Source organism: Pagrus major, chromosome 16 (assembly GCF_040436345.1).
Source record: "Pagrus major chromosome 16, Pma_NU_1.0".
In the NCBI taxonomy this organism is placed as follows: Eukaryota; Metazoa; Chordata; class Actinopteri; order Spariformes; family Sparidae; genus Pagrus; species Pagrus major.
Window position 1 is genome coordinate 16076528 of NC_133230.1, and position 18126 is coordinate 16094653.

The 18126-nt window shown below is 44.2% G+C and overlaps 1 protein-coding gene across 1 annotated transcript in view; it reads right to left on the reverse strand.

Annotated features, from left to right (window-relative positions):
• efna3a (ephrin-A3a) overlaps positions 1 to 16305 on the reverse strand; it is a 66007-nt gene extending 49702 nt beyond the window's left edge. Inside the window, exon 1 of the mRNA XM_073484286.1 lies at positions 16196 to 16305. Coding sequence (XP_073340387.1) covers positions 16196 to 16305 — 110 coding nt within the window. The remainder of the gene's footprint in view (positions 1 to 16195) is intronic.
• Positions 16306 to 18126: the final 1821 nt, after the last annotated feature.

Here is an 18126-nt window from a genome sequence, read left to right on the forward strand (position 1 = left end):
GCTTTTCTGAATAAGGCAAAGAATCCACAGCGCCTTTCCTCTGTGGTTTTTCAATAAAGGTTGCAGGAATGCCTTGAATGCCAATGACACTCAGGATGCGAGGCGACGATCTGATAGCTCATAACTCATCACTGTACACATTAAAGAGACAGAAAATGAGGGGACTTGTTTGCATTATCATAAATGACTGGCACGCTGGATGAGGAACAACCCCCACCCCCACAGCTTGTTAACTTCGTCAGCCAGGGCGATCTGCTTGCCAGGTTGGATTTGGTTCAGACACTAAACAGTGCACTTAATGCCATGGTGTGTTATGTTTGCATTGAGTGGGACGTGGCAAACTGAGGCAGCCATTACTTATTTACAGTTAGACGTTTGAGTGACACCCAATATCGGCACACACGCACACACATGCACACCATACACCAAACAGCAGCATTTGTAATTAAGTTTCGGGTCGTAACTGAACTGACCCCGGACATCGGGCTATGTTAAAAAGCAACCCATTTCCCAATGACTTCTCATTAGCAGGCTCTGCAGCAGCTCCCCATGTACAACCCTCCCTTGGAACTCTGAAGGTGACACAGCAGTTACAGTGGACTTTGATGGGGCGCTGGGGAGCTGTACTTCATATCACAGGACTGCTTCCTCTGCAGAGTAAAAGGTTTCAACAATCAGCAGCTGCAGCCATTTGGGAGGAAGGAGGGAAAAATCTTCCTTTTCTGGCGGGGGGGGGGGTTCTTTCCCGCTTTCTACGCAGGTGCTCTGCCCGTAAACCAAAGATTAACCTCCTCCCGATTGCTCCCGCCTGCCACAGATACAATCCAGCCCCTGAATCATTAATTAAGTGAGTGTTTGCGTCAACAGTGAATCTTCCACAGGAGCCGCTGTCGCCTCCTCAGCAGGTTAACGGGTCATCAGCGCAAACTGAAAACAGCCTCACCGTGCCATATTAGAAGTAAAAAATCAAACTTGTCTGTAGACATGTGGATGTGCTCCATCGACAGGTCAGATAGGATCAATGAATCTCCTCACCCACTAAGCCAGACCTCCGGCCCGTGGATGGAAACCAGCGTCCACGCTGCCGGGGCCTCCAGTTACCACAGGGCCTGATCAGATTGTGTATTCACTCGCCGACTGCGGGGCTGATTAAATCTGTATTTAATTGGATCAGATCTAGTCGTGATGGAGCACTCCCCCCGGCGTTTAACCCACGGTCCTCTGTCAAGTGAGAGGGGAAAAAAATACTGTGGGGGGAATTAGGAGCGGGAAATGAATACCAATGATGGGCTGTGCTAATAGCCAGCGCAGGAGGAGTGGACCACACCTGCAGGGCTTTACAGAGAGGAATCAGAGTTACCGGCTTTTGCTGTCTGTGCATGCGTGTGTGTGTGGCCCCGTCTTCCCTGATTAGTTAGACATTATGTTACTCCGGTCGCACAAAGACTTTTTTTTGGTTGATTAGCTGTTTTATAAAAGCACATCGCTGATAACTCTGAAAACTCGCCCACAATCAAAACTTTCATCAATTTGTCGTGATTACTCCACGCGTCTTTGGAGGAAAATAAAGGGCGGAACAATAGCATTTGCATAATTTCTCAATAGTCAATTTAATTCAACAATTATGCGGCGATTAGGAATCTTTAGCTGAGTCAGACCGTGCTGTGTGTGGACGCGTGTGTCCGTGGGCGTGTGGGCAAGATGTACAGCATCTTCGAGTGGATTTACAGTGTAGCTCGGTGTAAATCACGGGGCTTATAGAAGAATATCTGGTGGTGAGGTTACTGCACAGAGACTGATGTTACATCTCAGTTTAACCTGCTCAGTGGTTGTATCTGGATGCTGAGGCGGGTGAGCAAATGTAAGGGAAGCAGGGAATGGGTGTAACCTTGGTGTAATACCTTCCTACATTTTCTATCACATAGGCTGCTGAAAGAAAGACTTTTTTTAACTCTTTGGTATCACACTCATTTTACAGCAGTGGCCTAAAATCACAAAGGAGGAGGGTTACACACACAGTAAAACCAGTCCTGCAACACTGGCCATGAAACAGCCTTACTTGAGCAGTTAAAAGTTTATTGCCTTGCTCAAGGGCACCTTGACGTTAACGTGCTGAAAAATACCCCTTTTACACTGGACAAAAAAAACCCAGAAACATTCACTCACATCTGGCCTTTGTCCTAGACTGGCGTTCATCCCTGCGTCAAATGAGACTGTAACACAGTATTCACAGGTATTTATCAGCTCCGGCTCCCCTCAGCTGTGATGAAGCCATGAGTCCTGGGTGGACACGTTAATTTACGGCCCTTTTCCGGCGCCATGCTATGACATGCGTTGTAGTTAAAGATGATGTTGTGTACATACTTTTCCATCCGTCTCCAGCACTCAAACGTCATTCAGTCAATGCTGAGTTTGAAAGAGAGTCACATTGTCACTGGTCTCAGCTGCATCTAAGGGCAAACTCGTCTTCTAGCTTAGAGAAAGAGTCAACTGCCTACTTTTAGCGATTCAGATGTTTTAGATATTTCAACCCTCACGAGACAAGAACATCAGTGGTGGATAGAATATTTACCTAAACATGCAGCTTCCAATAATCCCTAAATTGTTTTTATCAAACACTTAATTGTCCAACATGACATCAGCGCACTGAAACAGTAAACTTAATTGGGAGTATAATAAATATAAATTACCAAGCATCTATTTCAGCATTATGTTCTGTATAAAAAAAGTTTTCATACCAGACAACATAATGTATACGTCGATATGCATATATATATCTGTGAAAGGTCGATATCAGCTAACCAATGTAACAATCAGTTATGGTTTTATAACATCATGTCCTACTATAGGTCTGGGTATTGTTTGAAGATTTTTTTATTACCTTTAATTCAATCCATTTAAATTAATTTTTGCTTGTTTGCTGTTTTAATTAAACTAAACCGATGACTGATGGGAAGTCAGTTGTGTGTCTTTCACACCCTCATCTCACATCACAGACTCAAAGGACTTAATGAAATGTCACAACAGGGCTGTGAAGGTCAGGTGGCAGTCATAAGAGAATCACTGGAGTCACATTAATTAATGTTTAAACTTTTGTTTCAGAAATTAAAGTCTTGAATTATAAAGACAATGTATCCTCAAATGACCTTAATTCTGTTGACAATAAAGCTTCTTGTTACATTATTTAGTAAAATCTGCTCACTCTTAATTGCCTCATTAGTGCTGCTGCAGTAATCTTTTTCTGATTATTACACTGTGAGCTCTTACTTATTTTCACTGAGATTGTTTCTGTGACACCTGACTGAGTTTTTCTGCTACTTGGTGATTCAATCAACAGCAACTTCAGTTCAGGGCTCATGTTATTATCATGCAAAATTACCTATTTAGTGAGAACCAAATTCTGGCAGTTAATGTTTTTCTTCATTACCCAGCATTCAGTGGTGCTAACATGACTCAGTCAGTGCCATTACGCCGCCATCTGTAGCTTCTCTAAATACAAACTCGCAGTCAGTTTACTTTTAGTGACCTCCTCTGTCTCGTCGGAGGCCGCGAACACTGAGTGGAGGTTAGTGATTAAAGGTGTCATTCCACCAGCTGACCCCAGAGGTCAAAAGAATTCTGGGTAAATTGCCTTGCAGAAGGACGGCGCTGTATCGAACGTCTCAGAATGAACCACAAGGTTGATTGAAAAACGGGTATTTGCATACAAGGCACTGAGCAGGGGGCTGGCAGAGCAGCAAACCCTGGCTCTCCGCTCGGGTGGAGGTGGCAAGGCAGTGAGAGAACGAGTCCTCATTAAGCAGAAAAGCATCATTTTCTGAAGCTTAGACTGCTCTCTCCCTCTCTCTATATATACACAATGGGGCTGACACGAGTTTGAAAATATTACTGAAACCTAAATAACTAAAGAAACCTGTGCTGTGTGTTTAGAATGAAGCCGGCTCTGCTCATAAATAATACATATGATGATAGATTGCTGATGAACTGTCTAATGAAGAGGAGGCAGGGCGGGGGGGGGGGGAGGGGGAGGCAGGGTTTTTGCTGACGAACAGCAATTTATTTTTTTTTTATAGATTTAAAAACGGAGACCTCGCACACACAGCACGACGCAGGAATGCTAATGTCCCTGGCATTTTTGAAACTGCTGTTATCTTCCTGGCACCGCACATTAGCTAGAGATATGGTTTCCTTGGCACTAATTTACCCCCATACAGCCGGCGCTGGAGGTTAAAATCAAAACTTAATGGAACCTCTAATTTGACTAAAAGTTCATTCCCGTTAGGGAAATTAAAGCCTGCTAATTAGGGATTACAGCCTGTTTTACGAATTGCAAATGCCAAGTTATTCGGGATATTGGAGAGATCGTGACAATGCTTCAAGTAAACTTCCTGTCGGCGGGCTGGCAGGATTTATGTTGACAGAAACCAGAGCAAGAGCTTGACGTTCCAATTTACATTACTCCAGATCAAATGGAAAAATAACCGCCAGAGATGTGAATTTGATTATCTACAGTCTCTCTCTCTCTTTTTTCAATAAGGACCCGCACTGTTCTTAACAGCAGTCGGGGGCCGAGGGGAATAAACCTGCAGGTATTAGACCAATTTCCACACGAGGAATCCATCTTCTGCAGTTTCCTCGTGTCACACTTGCTTCTCCCGTCATAAACAACGACCTCCGGCTGTATATGTTACACTCCTTGTGACATCATTTAGCTCTTAACAATGTGCTCAGCTGTTTCTCTCCTACATGCCTACACTTCTTTTACATCTCTCTGTCATTCGCTATATGAGGAATACCATATTCATTTCCCGTGCTTCCTCCTCTCTTTGGTTCCTGCCGCTGTGACAGGCCTGTTCTTGGCCCTGTCACTGAGTGTCACCTGCGACACCGGCTTCCTCGAGAGACAGCGTGTTTCTTCCTTGCATCATGTGGTAAATGAGCATCGCTTCTTCTTCTTTTTCCTCGAATCCTCTCTGTCCTTCTTCTTCATTCCTTTCCTCTCACGCACGCACGCACGCACACACACACACACACCTGCAGCTCCCCCTCTTCTTCTTCCTCTTGCTGTAGATCCCGCCGTTGACAGGTGCTGGAAGGGATTTCAGAGTCCTGACACAGCTGCAACTCAAAAATCGGTGAGTGTGTTCGAGTATGTGCGTATAATACAGAAAGAAGGGTACAAAGAGTAAATGAGAAAGAGTAAAAAAGAGCAATAGATAGATAGATAGATAGATAGATAGAGTTAGTGAGAAAGCATAAATGTCTGCTGTATCTAAATCAGCATGCTCAGCAGGTGTTCTGGGCCAGTTCTCTACCTCCAGGCAAACTGATTTTGATAATGAGGGAAAAACTAACAAGTCACCTCTAATAAACATGTTTTATTGAGCCAAACAAATGCTCTTAAACACTGGACTAAACGGGGTAATAGGAATTCACAAAACGTGATATTGTAGACGTTAAAATGTCCGTCCCAGTTGTTGTGTTCGTTACGATTTGTTTCCTGCAAACTCTCCTCGTGGTAATGAATGTCTGTGGGTAAAATTCTGCCATTGATGCAGTTTCTTATTCCGCTGTTCCTCCTGGTTTTTTTTTGCAGCAGTGCCTCCAAGCTGCTTGTTCCTATACAGTACGCATGAGCACCAGAAGAAAGGTTGAGGTCTTTAAAGATACTCCACTTCCTGACACGCCATTAATATTCTCCAAACAGACTCTTCCTCTCCTCTACATACCCCCCCTCTTCCCTCCTACACCTCCCCATATCCCCACTTCCACTCCACGCTCTGCCTTTACATCTCTGCACTACCTTACATCTCCCTCTTCCATCTTCTTCTTCTTCTTCTTCTTTTTTTTTTGGAAAGCTTCCCTCCCCCAACCTGACTTTCTTCCTCTTCCTTTGGTTATTTTTTTTGTCATAACTTTCTCTTCCGCTTTCACTTCCTCTTCCTCCTGGGAAGTGGCACAGAATCCCTTTTAAGTGCTGCAAAAGCAAATCTATTTATCATAACCATCTATCTCTTACAGTACGTATATCTTATGCCATACTGAAAGACACACACACACACACACACACACACACAAACACACACACTACAGAGGAAAAGAAGCTTCTCTCATGTGTACTTACTCTGTACTAGAAAGACAGGTGAATGTGCAGAATATCTAAATAGTGATTCACTACATGTGATCCCGCTCTCTCAATAGCAATAGAGCAATAAATTAAAGGGCGGTAAATGGGCGGCAGTGCCCACTCTCCTCCCACGCACGGCAATGCGGTTGAGCGAAACGGTCTTCGGGGACTTCCCATTGACTCCACACAAGGTGAGAACGGAGCAGGAACAGAAGGCTGAGCAAAAACACTTCAAACGACACGGCAGGAAGACAGAGAGGGCTTCTGCTCTGCGAGGCAAATGCAACGAACAGAGAGGAAACACAGGCGCTGACCAAAAGAGACGGAGAGGGCCGAGACGAGGAGATGCAATCATTACTTTTCACGGACGCATTTACGCGCGCACGCACACACACACAAATGACCCAGACAGACAACGAGACATGAAAACACCTTAAATGCCACCTAATAGCAGGAAGACACACACACACACACACACACACACACACACACACAGTGAGAGAGCTCAGCAGGACATTGATATTCTGTACACCCACACACAGCATGGTGAGGATCTGGGCTCGTCGCTGTGTGTCTCCCAGTTTTACACACTACGCTGGTCTAGGCACAGTCCCACGCAGCATTAAAGGTGGCTACCATGAGGGGGAAAAAAACACGATGTAAGCCATTTATCTGGCACACACGAAGCGCATGTCATGTGAGAAAGTGAGAGAGGCTTTAACACTACGACGGACATGAGAACACCACACACAGATGCCTGCTGTACATAGCCCAAAGCTACCGAAAAAGCAGCTGAACCAACCAAATAAATACCTTAACAAACAAAGCTTTGCAGCAGATTGGTACATTGCCAGGGGAGAGTTTACTCAGTTTAAACAAGGGAGTATGGCGAACAGGTAGGCTACTGGCTTTGCTATACATTTCCTCTATAATCCAGTCATTAATAGTCAAGCATTCAAAATTTAGTGATAACAAGCAGGGCGCCACCCCTCCTCAAATTAACCCCCCTGGCTGTAACAAATGCAAATAACAGACTGCGCTGTAGAGCTGACTCTCCTCCCAATACAACACACTGATCCAGAGAGAGAAGGCAGGGAGAAGGAGGGATAAGGAGCAACCCCCCCATTGATGGAGGATACCAGTAGTGCGAGATGAGTCACGTATTGTCCATATAAATCAATGGGTGAGAACAGCAAATCTACGTGTGTGAGTAGAGAGACATGATTATGCGTGTGCCGTAGCTCATGTATTAACCATAACTGAATTTACACATCAAGGCGGCAAATGAATTCCAAATAGATTTTTGATGCAGACCAACACGAGACCTGATTAAATCATGAGGTTGAAGATATGGATGGAAACATAGAAGGAAAGAAAAGAGCGGCAGAGGTAGACGAGTCGTACTCTGATCCACTGACTTTGCGTTAAGTATGCAGGGTTTGAGCCAGAGATTACGACGATGACCCCTTTTAAAACATAAAACTTTCCGGCACCTAACTGTCCCCCATAAAGTGAAGGGCAGAATCAAAGCTGTTAGCTGGCGTCTCATTTTTAGATTTTATAAGTGTTTATTTTGTGGGTTACCCAAACTACAAAACTAACCTTTTCACTGTTGTCTGATAAAATGCATCACAAGCCAGTGATGGGAGTGAAATGCCACTATTTATTTGTTTTATATATTTAGCAAGGATTGTTTGTTTTTACTGTTCACAAAGGCCGACAGGGTCGATAAACCTGTTCAATAGAGCTTAAAGGCAGGATCGACCAAACTTTTTCCCTCGGAGGGCCAAAACTAAAACTCAATGTTGGGACATGGGCCAGTAAATACTTTCAGTATTGTACTTTTATGATGCAAAAACATTACTAGGATCCAAAAGGATCCAAAGTTCACTTAACTGACTGACTTCCTGCACCAGGTGATACCACCACACCATCATGCTTGACGCCACCAAAACATTTTAGAAAGTATTGCAATAGTGTTGCATAACTTTGTGACGTCTGATCAGAGAAGGTGGAAGGATTATTCAAAGAAAAACTGTGAATAACAGTAACCTGAGTAATGACTAATGATAATGTGACTCATCAAGCATGGAGAAAACTTCAGGGTGGACATCTGCACTGTGTTCGCAGAGCAAATTACTTCTTTCCACAACTGTCGATTCCTTCTGGTAAGTTAAGAAAAAGGAAAAAATTGAATATGAAGTATGCTATTTGTATCACTGTAAGAGTCAGTAGTCGAGCACCAACCAACAGCCAGCTAACAGCTAACGGGAGTACCTAATAGTCAGAATCCCTGTTATCTTTAAACAGACAATAGACAACTGTTTTGCTTAGAAGGCAATGAAGGCAAAGAGGGAGAGTGATACAGGATGAGGCAAAACGACAGTTGACAAGGACGGGCATTAACTCGACGGAGAGCGCCGTTGTCGGTCAAAGTCGCCAGGCTACTAGCGGTAGCTATGTTGCTAACGTAGCAGTTCCAACAGTACTTTCACAGGGTGAACAGTAGGAAGGGGGAGAGTTGAGAAGTTGTCTATTTCTTCTTTAAGTATATCACAATTATATTTGAATAAACTTAACTTACTTGTTCTGTCGGTCTGTGAAGATATAACACTAGCTAACGAAAGGTTAGCTAATGTAAGGTTAGCTCAGCAACACGACGGGAGACTAAGAGCGTCAACAGGATGCATTTAGATGAAGTCTGATGTTTCCAGCTTCAGTAATCTGACGTGACGTACCAGCAATATAATGATTAGCATACTGAAAAGGTCTTTTTAGTTATCCCAATAATGTAGCTGTTTTTATTCTAGCTATTATTATGGGCCATTTGACGTCCTACCGGACAATCCTGGCTCAAGTATGTATAATGGCTTGTGTGTACAGGTTGTAGGTCTACAACAACAGTGGGGATTTATTTCACGTCTATGTAGCTGCCTCACCACAGTATATACATATATTTATGAAAAATTTGAGCAGCACTGCCCTCCAGCTTCCTCCCAAGAATATAAGTTTAATTTTTTGCCAGTAGGTAGCTTCCCATCCAATCCACTCACATCACACTTTCAAGCTCTAAAGACTTTGCTATCATATTTGTAATAGAACAGTTTCGCTTGAAGATGTAGCGATTTAAATGTTCCCTCTAACAATATAAGAGGGATACATTAAACCACTGGAGGTGGTGGCTGCTGCTGAAGGGTCAAATTACTTTTAGTCATTCTGGATGCACAGAGCACTAGAGAGAGATTTCAATTTTCTTCAAATATTCTCATTACAGAGATGACGGCTGCCAAAGGGTCTCAGACCTTCATATAATTACATCTTCAATAGGAAAAATCTCAATTATAACAGAATACCTAATTATCACGCTGCCCGTATGCGAAATTGCCCTCACATGAAAGGAAAAACTGGAGCCGTATCATCTGCTAAGCTGTGAGGACAGTTTCCACTTCTCGTTACACCGCTGTTGTTAAGCACCCAAGAGCATTAGAGGGAAGACCTGTCACGGCTCAAGACCTGAAGGGAATGAACAGAGAACAAGATATGACAGAGCACAAACCTGTGTCCTCACTCGCTGCCTTTTTCATGAAGGGACACTGATAACTCTGAGGGCGCTGGTCGGTGCAAAATACCACCTCAAATGCAATACCTCAGAAGAGGCCTTCTGCTTCAATAACAAAACAAATTATTTTGAGCAACTGCTGTGGCTGCCATATCGTTTTCCAGGCGATGTAGCGTAACAAGGCCCATTTCCCAAATAATCAAACTCTAGCCAGTGACCATCCACCTATCAACAGCTTTGATCTTTTTCCTACATGGCAGCCGCTTCCATCATAGCAGCAGTGTAATTTCCCAGTGGGTAACGGGCACTGCGGTGCAGACTCCCAGTGTAATGTACTGTGGAGGTACCATTCGGAAGTTGGAAAGCCCTCTTTGTGGAAAGCATTTGCATTCAAATCATTGAGTCTGAAATTGGTTCTACCTGTCTGGGATCAGAGCTATCTCCTGTGGGTTACCACTGCCAGTTAAGTGCAATTTTTATAACCTTGGAGCGCAAGGAATGCTAATGGCTTTTGATGAAGGGCCCTAACTATGTTTTCCTTTGGACTCCTCCAAAGTAAGAAGCACTCTGCCTCACCTGGGGTAGCTGTAGATGAGTCCCATGGCACTTTCCCATCAGAGCCCATGAACAGGCCATAATGGCCCACCAAACCTGCCAATTGCCCATCATAATGAAGCTGAGCAGGCTTGGGGTGCCTCAGACATCCAGAGGGACCAGAGAGGATAAAGAAGTAGACACACCACAAAGGAAGCGAAATCAAAGCTTTCACAATTTCCCTTTGGTTCATATCTATTAAATTCCAGGTTGATTAAAGTGCCTCCTCCTGAGGTTTTATCTGTAACCTTGGACAACTTTTAATATGACTCATGTTTATTACACTGTAGAGTCAAATTACTGTTTACCAAGATCTTCAGACCAGAAGGAACATTAATGTGTTTGTGCTCTTTTCTCTAGCAATTATTAGAAGTTAGTTTCCATCTAGTTCGGCCGCAAGTGTGGAGAATTCCTAACAGTGTACCTCGATTATAAACAACCTCTCTTATTATTTTCTCTTAGCTCGCTTTAAAGTGTTTAAGGTGCAATAAGAATTAATTCATACTCAAAACAAATAGGTGGCAGAGTTACCGCTAATTGCCGCTAACTGTAGCTGCCCTCAGCTCATTAGCTCAGTTAGCTGTGCAGTAGCAGTAGGGACTGTGTGCTCGGGACCAGGGGGAGTGTTAGTGTTTGCGCTGCTAGCACAGGAACTTTGGATCGGGATAGGCTGGGGCTAGCTGGTTAGCATGCTAACTTAAGTGGTAACACAAAACATAGACATCATAATGTCAAAACTGTTATTTCTTCACATTATGTTGATTATTTAGTTGCTTTCTGAACTGTTTAAACTAAAATTCTTACTACTGCCCCTTTAAACAGATATGCAGTAAGATGTTTTGTAAAAATGTACAGTATACTAATGTTCTCACCTGACCTTTGAGTCTGCGTGGCAGAAATCTAAATGTCCTTTTTTTTAATCCTACAGAGGAATGAGTAGTATTTCATTTATCTTTCAGACACAACTTACATCTGTGCCCTGCTTTGTGTTTTTTTTTAACCTTCATCTTCTCTGAAGTGGCTGCTGGTTATACCAAGACCTTGCTTTGTGCAGAAACAGTTTGGGCCTCCATGGAGCATGAACCCAGGAGGAGTGACTGACAAGCCCGTAATAATCAATTCTCAAGCATGCTGTTCAAAGGCAATACTTGATCTGCGCTTCCCGAGCCGAGCTCTGAATACTTCACGGCAATTTACTGACACCATGAAATTCAATTAAAAATGCATTTGGACATTGATCACCTGATGAACCCAGATTGATTGTTACTCAGAGAGCAGCCTTGTTGTGTTTTTTGTTCAGCCAAGGTCCATTCACCTCCCCATACCATATTAATGTATTGATCCGCACACCCACTCCTGGATCCATGCAAACCATTAAACATCCTTTCAGCATTTCTCCATCCATCCATTTATGTGACTCATAGCAGATTCTGCCAAGCTAAAAATGGCCAGCGTACCACTTAGGAGGCCAGTAAGCTTTGAGACACCACTGCAGATCTACAGCATAATGAAGCTAGGTGATAATGTCGAGTTAACAACCCATTTAAAAGCGCTGTTCATCAAACTAATCTTCTGGATGTCTAAGAGAGATAAAGCAGTCAGATTCTTACAAACATCTTGAATAGTTGGAGAGAGGATCGCCCCATTAGGGCTGGAGAGACATGTTTAATTTAAAAACTTAGAAAAGGTCAATCTGCACTTTTCAATCAGTGTTTTGTTCACACACTCTCCGCAACCGGGAGAAAAAACGACATGCTATCTTCTGCTGCTTGAGAAGCTTTTCGTGGTACAATGAATGTGAACGCATAAATTGAATTCCAGTGAATAAGATGCATTTGTATGCAAAATCGGCGAGACAGCCCAGAGATGGAGCTGCAGGCAGACGGACGTGCATGTAATCAGGTATCAAATCCGCTTGTCTCCTGTAAGCTCCGCCGTAGCCGTGTTTCGCGGGGCAGAGGGGCAGGTGAATGGCGGGCGCTATTGTCTCTGAGCATCGGTCCACATGAATGGCCTGGCCTGTTTCCACATTAGCACGGATCAACTCCCTTGGGTATCATCTGCTCAGAAAACAGCCGCTACAACACATTCGGCCAAATAACCTAACTTCTATATCCGGTAAAACCCGCGCTCTCTTTCACCCTTCCTGACTTTTTGGCCAACTCAATCAATCTTCGCCTCGCTTTCTTCTCCTGACAGACTGCTCCACTTTCCACCTCTCCAGCATGTTCTCCTTCCATTCCGCCAGTCTCTCCATTACGCCCACCTCTCCCCTACAGTAATATTCTTCACACTTTTGCATCCTGCTTCTTTCCCTCCATCTATTTTCAAATTTCTCTCTATTCATCACCTTCTCCATCACTCACGCAGCAACATTTCCCTTTAAGGCAACTTAATACAAACTTTTCCCAGTCAGGTGTCAGGGTTCTCCTCTTCCCCTACAGGGAACAGCCTCAAACTCTAGCTGGGTCTGCACACACCCACACAGGCCAACCTGGCGGTTAATGAGCCTGTTGAGTAAGACGGCACCTCGACTCAACATTGATCACCGCGCCTCTGTACCTCGAACTCTCAGGGAAGCTATTTGTCAAGGTGATAATTTATTTTGTAGCACCAGCTATGGTGTGCCGGGGACTGGCTTGTTTTTTCTACATGCGATCTCGGGGCCTGACAGACACGATTCAGGGTCCAAACCAGGGTCATAATGTGCAGCATGAAACACACAGAGCTGTAACTCACTGAGGATCAACCACACACAGAAAAAAGAGGACTTTCATCTTGCTGAGCGGTCGAGGGAATGGCGATTTAGCAAAGAAATTTGTGGCACATTTTCAAACTCAATTCCCTGCTATTCCTTCCTACGCCTGTGCTAAGACTTTTAAGTTCTGGTCTCCTGCTAAGCTATGCGCATTAGTAGAGACACTGGGTGACTTGGGGAAAGAGTGGGGGGAGTGAATGAAAGCCGCGCTGTTGTTTTGATCATGCTGACATGGGGTGCCCAATTATGGAGATGCGGCCTGTCTAACCAGTGAGGCCAAACACCTGATGGGAGGAGGTGGCGGGAGCATGGGACGTTGCTTGTGGGTAGGCGAGGCTACCGCAGTGCACCGCTGCTCCCGCGTGCTCTCAAGATGTTCCACATCTCCCCCCTCTAATTGGCAGATGGCCTCAGATGCGAGATGATTTAATGGCCTGCGTGTGTGTTTTTTCCTGCCTCAGTCAGCCATTAGCAGGGACATCTGTAACGAGTTGGCCAGGCGCACTGCTGAGAGCGGAAGCTGAGAGCAACACTTTCTAATGGGGGGTAGTGCGATCGTGACGGACTCGGGCGGTAATCAAAGCACTTTGAGCTGTTGCTTTTGGGTTATGATAATCGAGACATCTCGTTTCAAATTGTCCGAGGCAGAGGAAAAAGCTGTATTAAATCGTCACATGTTGTTTACCTCGGTGAAAGCTGCAAAGAATCAAACAGCACAGTATTACTGGGTATCAACTGTGTGACGGTCCCTTTTTGACTTTCAATACACCAGAGCAAGACGTTTCTAGCTGTGCTTTATCATAAAAAGCCATTTTCATGGCTTTGGCACAAACAGCTTGGCTTCCAAGTGATCCCATTCCTTGCAGCTGTGCCGTAACCATCTGCACTGAATGCTGCGCTCTAGGGTAAAACATTAAGGCCTCCACCAGACTTTGGCCCTAAAGGCCTCTGAGTTCTGGCTCTCTGTCGCTGCCTTCATTCTCGCTGCTCCCTCCTGAGCTCGTCTCTATAACCAGAGCTGGATGAGGCAAGGAGCTGCATCGTTGAACAAGTGAATGAGGCCTTCAGCTGGTTCTCTACGCACGTGGACAGAGCCGAAGAGAAGTGGCCCCAAGCCTAAGGCCTTTTAAAGCTTGATGGCCATCAGTATTCTGGCCACAGCCTCTAAGGATTTGTCTGCTACCTGCAAACTGGGTCAATTTTTGCATTATTTTAGAGATTTGTATCCCACTGTGGAGGAAGGAGAGGTTTTGCACACGCAGGCATGTAGACCCACACCTGCACTTTGTCTCTCTCTCTGTTTCCCTCTCCTTCACACACACAGTATCCTGAATTCATTAACATGAGCACATATTTGTCATTTTAGCACATAAATGCCAATTTAAATCCACAGAATGTGCTAAAACTGTAATAAACGACTGCACTGATCCACATTCCCCATGCTGCGAAAATCATTTTAGACTGAGCACACGCCGAAAGACTAATTAAAATTGATAGATAGGACCGATACTGATTGTGACACTCAAAAACCAGCTCACTTTTACAGAGCTTAAACGCAAGTAAGGCTCTGTTATTACAGCCGCTCTCTATTCATGTCAGACTGATGGGATTAACTGCGGTCATAAATCTGAAGGCAGTTTTTGAATGTGACTCTGCCATTCACACATTAACATTAAAGGGGCAGTGTGTAGTTTTGCAGAAGAAACTCGGAGATTTAATGTTAACAATATTTATGAGGTAATAATACAAGCTCAGGACATATTTTTTCCCCATAACTGAATAAACAAGCTGTTCTCAGAGGAAAATAAGGTCCCCAGAACACTGTTTGAAGCTAGAAAGGTGTCAGGGTCCGCCACTGTAAACAAAGTAAAACAGTATGTCCTTTAAGGTCAGTTTGTTTATTCAGTCTTGAAAACAAAAAGAGTTTATTTAATTTGTTAAGGCAAAAAAAAAAATCAGTCAACAGAGATTTTTCTCTTCTGATTATAATTTCTCTTGTCGTGCACCTTTCATGAGGACGTGACAAGTCTGCAGCGGCAACCTTGACTGTTTCCATCAGGTTTTATCGCAGTTCTCTCGCTGTTTGACTTGAGGAAACGTTCAAATATTTGAATTACCCCACCGCCACATACAATCAAATAACTTCCATACAGTTTCTAATTCAAATCATCTACTGTATGTGTCCCCTCGGCTGAGAGCCTGGGAGGTGACTGAGGGACCAGGAGCAGATGGGGGGGCGGTAATGAGATGCAGGAGGAAAAAAAAGGGGGGAATTGAGGGGGACAGGCCGGCTGGTGAGACACAGCAGAAAAATAAGAGAGGGAAGAAAATAACCAAGTATGAGATAGAGAGAGGCGATAGGAGAGACCCGTGTCTGAGGTGAATACAAATGGACAGAGGAGGAACACAGATAGAGGAGGAGGAGGAGGAGGGTTGTGTGAGGAGAGGAGATAAAAGAATGTGAGAAAGATGGATTCACTGTTGGCTAATGAGAAGACAAAGGCGGTAGAATCCACATCGATCTCTGCCCCACAGCAAGCTGGCTTTATAGCTCGCAGGTAGAGATAGATATGAGAGCCTGGGGAAGCTTACCTGAGGTAAGCAAGCTGACTGTTGTAGAGGGAATCGAAGTCCAAGGATAGGCTCAGGAATACATGAATGTGTGCGTTGCATGCCCAAGTAGATTAATGGAAGTTTGAGCTTTGACTGACAAAACATAAAAACTGAGAGCAGGGTTAATGAAAAGACGTCTGCTTAAATGAGTCATTGTTGAGAGGCAGTAGATGGATTAAATGTGGGGTGGAAATCAAATATTTATATAGTAAGCACTCTGCATGCAGGGCGCAGAGAGGAGCATTGTAGAAACAGTTTCCCTGTGGAGGTGCATTACTGTACTCCAGCTGATTTAAAAAAAGAGAGCTGAGGAGGTTGTTTTTGTCAAATTTCAGACAATCTTATCATAAATGTGAGAGAATGATGATCTTATTGTGGCTATTTAATGTATATCAGTTGTGTTTCATAAACAAAAGACGCGCGTCACTGCAGAGGATGACCACTGTCTTGTAAACAAGTTATCAGCGCAGGTGCGCATCACCAACAAAGAGCAACACAAGTTAATTCGCTTTAAACACATCGAGGCTGCGGAGAGGCCACTCACTCTATGTTGGAGCTGTTCCAGTACACCGCATGCCGGTCGCTGGCTCTCGACAGGTGCAAGTTTGCAAGCGCCAGCGTGATGAGGCTGAGAGAAAACGTTGCGAGAGCCATAATCCCTCCGGTGCTCGTCCAGCCCTGGATCCCCTCTCTTTCCTTCTGCGTCCCCGCTCCTTCTGTCCCAGGCGACGTGTCGTTCACAACATCCCTTTTCAAGTTCCCAGTTACCTTAACAACGGCTTGAATCAGGCTGACTTCTCACTGCTTACGTGTTCTTCAACTCAAATCCCATTGCGACGAGACCCATGTGGACACCTTCACTTGTGCCAAATCTATCCTGGACTTCTTTCTGGTGCGCACTTTTCCAGTCACTCCTTCATGTGTTTGGTGATCACAAAGAGAGGAACAAAAATCATAAGGCAACAGAGGCTACCACATTCACAAGTGACAGCTGAGGTCGGTGTTTGTTTGTCTGGATCTCCGCTGAAAGGTTTGTGGACCTGCCGCTCCTCTCATCATCATCATCATCATCATCACCATCATCATCATCATCATCACCAGCAGCAGCAGCAGCAGCAGCCACACGCTGCGCACACAACGCTACAAGCCCGCCCTCTGATGGAGGAGATGCGCTCACATGTCCATCTCCTCTGATGCCCCGCCCCCTCAAAACAAGCACTGAGTGTGTGCATGTGTGTAACTGTGCGGATAAAATGTTATTCTCTAAATTAAAACAGTAGAAAAAAAGCGTTTAGGATTAAAATAAAGGGGGGGATTTAGGTAATAGACACTCATTTTCACAAAACATAAAAGGTTAAAGGTTAAAGAGGTCATATTATGCTAATATCAGGGTTATACTTTTATCTGGGGGTCCTAGTAAAATAGGTTTACATATTTTCATTTTCAAAAAACACTTTTTCTCACATGGTGCATTGCTGCAGCAGTGCAACGCTCCGTTTTAGCTGCGGAGTGAGACATCTCTCCTCTTTTCAGTCTTTGGTGAGAGTTGAACATGCATTACATAAGGGGCAGGATGTAGCCGATCAGAGGCAGAGTAGGGCGGGTCGTGCCGAGCAAGGTAGTGTGATTTAAAATAACGCCACTACAGCAGTGGCAACTGTATGTCTGCTGACTGACTGGAGTGTATATATCCTATAATATATATATAAATATATTTATATAATGCCTGTTACGCCTGTAAATTCTCATTTTTGGGTGAACTTTTCCTTTAAGCTTGGAACACACTAAAAGACTAAACTCTTCACTGGCTGTGAAAACACTCATTATCACACAATGAATCATCATCGTTGTTAATCACAAGCACACTTTTCGAATTCCTGTCAACAACCAGAAAAATGGAAGCTGTTTGATTTACAAATGGGTTTCAAATTAGAAGAAAAATCAACATGACGGTGGAAAGCGCCTACTAATTGTGGGATCAGACTACATGAGGGATCGTGAAAGCCGGCAAGCTATTTTTTGAGGATTCAGTGCCTAGTCTGCCTCCTCTCCCAGCCAAATCACCTGGCCAAACTAGAAAACGGACCACTGTTCAGCCTTCTGAGACTTTTTCAGGTTTCTATGTCCTCAACCCCCATGAGACCAGTTCTGCTCCGAGGTTTCTGCCTGTTAAAAGACAGGTTTTTTTGTCGCCAAGTGAAATGTTGGGTATCTGTAAATAAATTAATTAAAGAGTATCGTATAGACCTGCTCCAACTGACAAGTGTCTCTACAGTCACATAGACACAAAATGCACATAGATTCATATGAGCTTTGGTCTGGGTTTAGTATAAAAAAAAGTCACTGATGATTAATAAAAGAATTGGCACGTAAGCCTCATAAGCCCTCACTGGCGGCACCTATGCCTGTCTGTAATAGCCACTTTCACACTGGACAAAAAATCCCCACTGACATCTGGCTTTTGTCTTCAGTGGC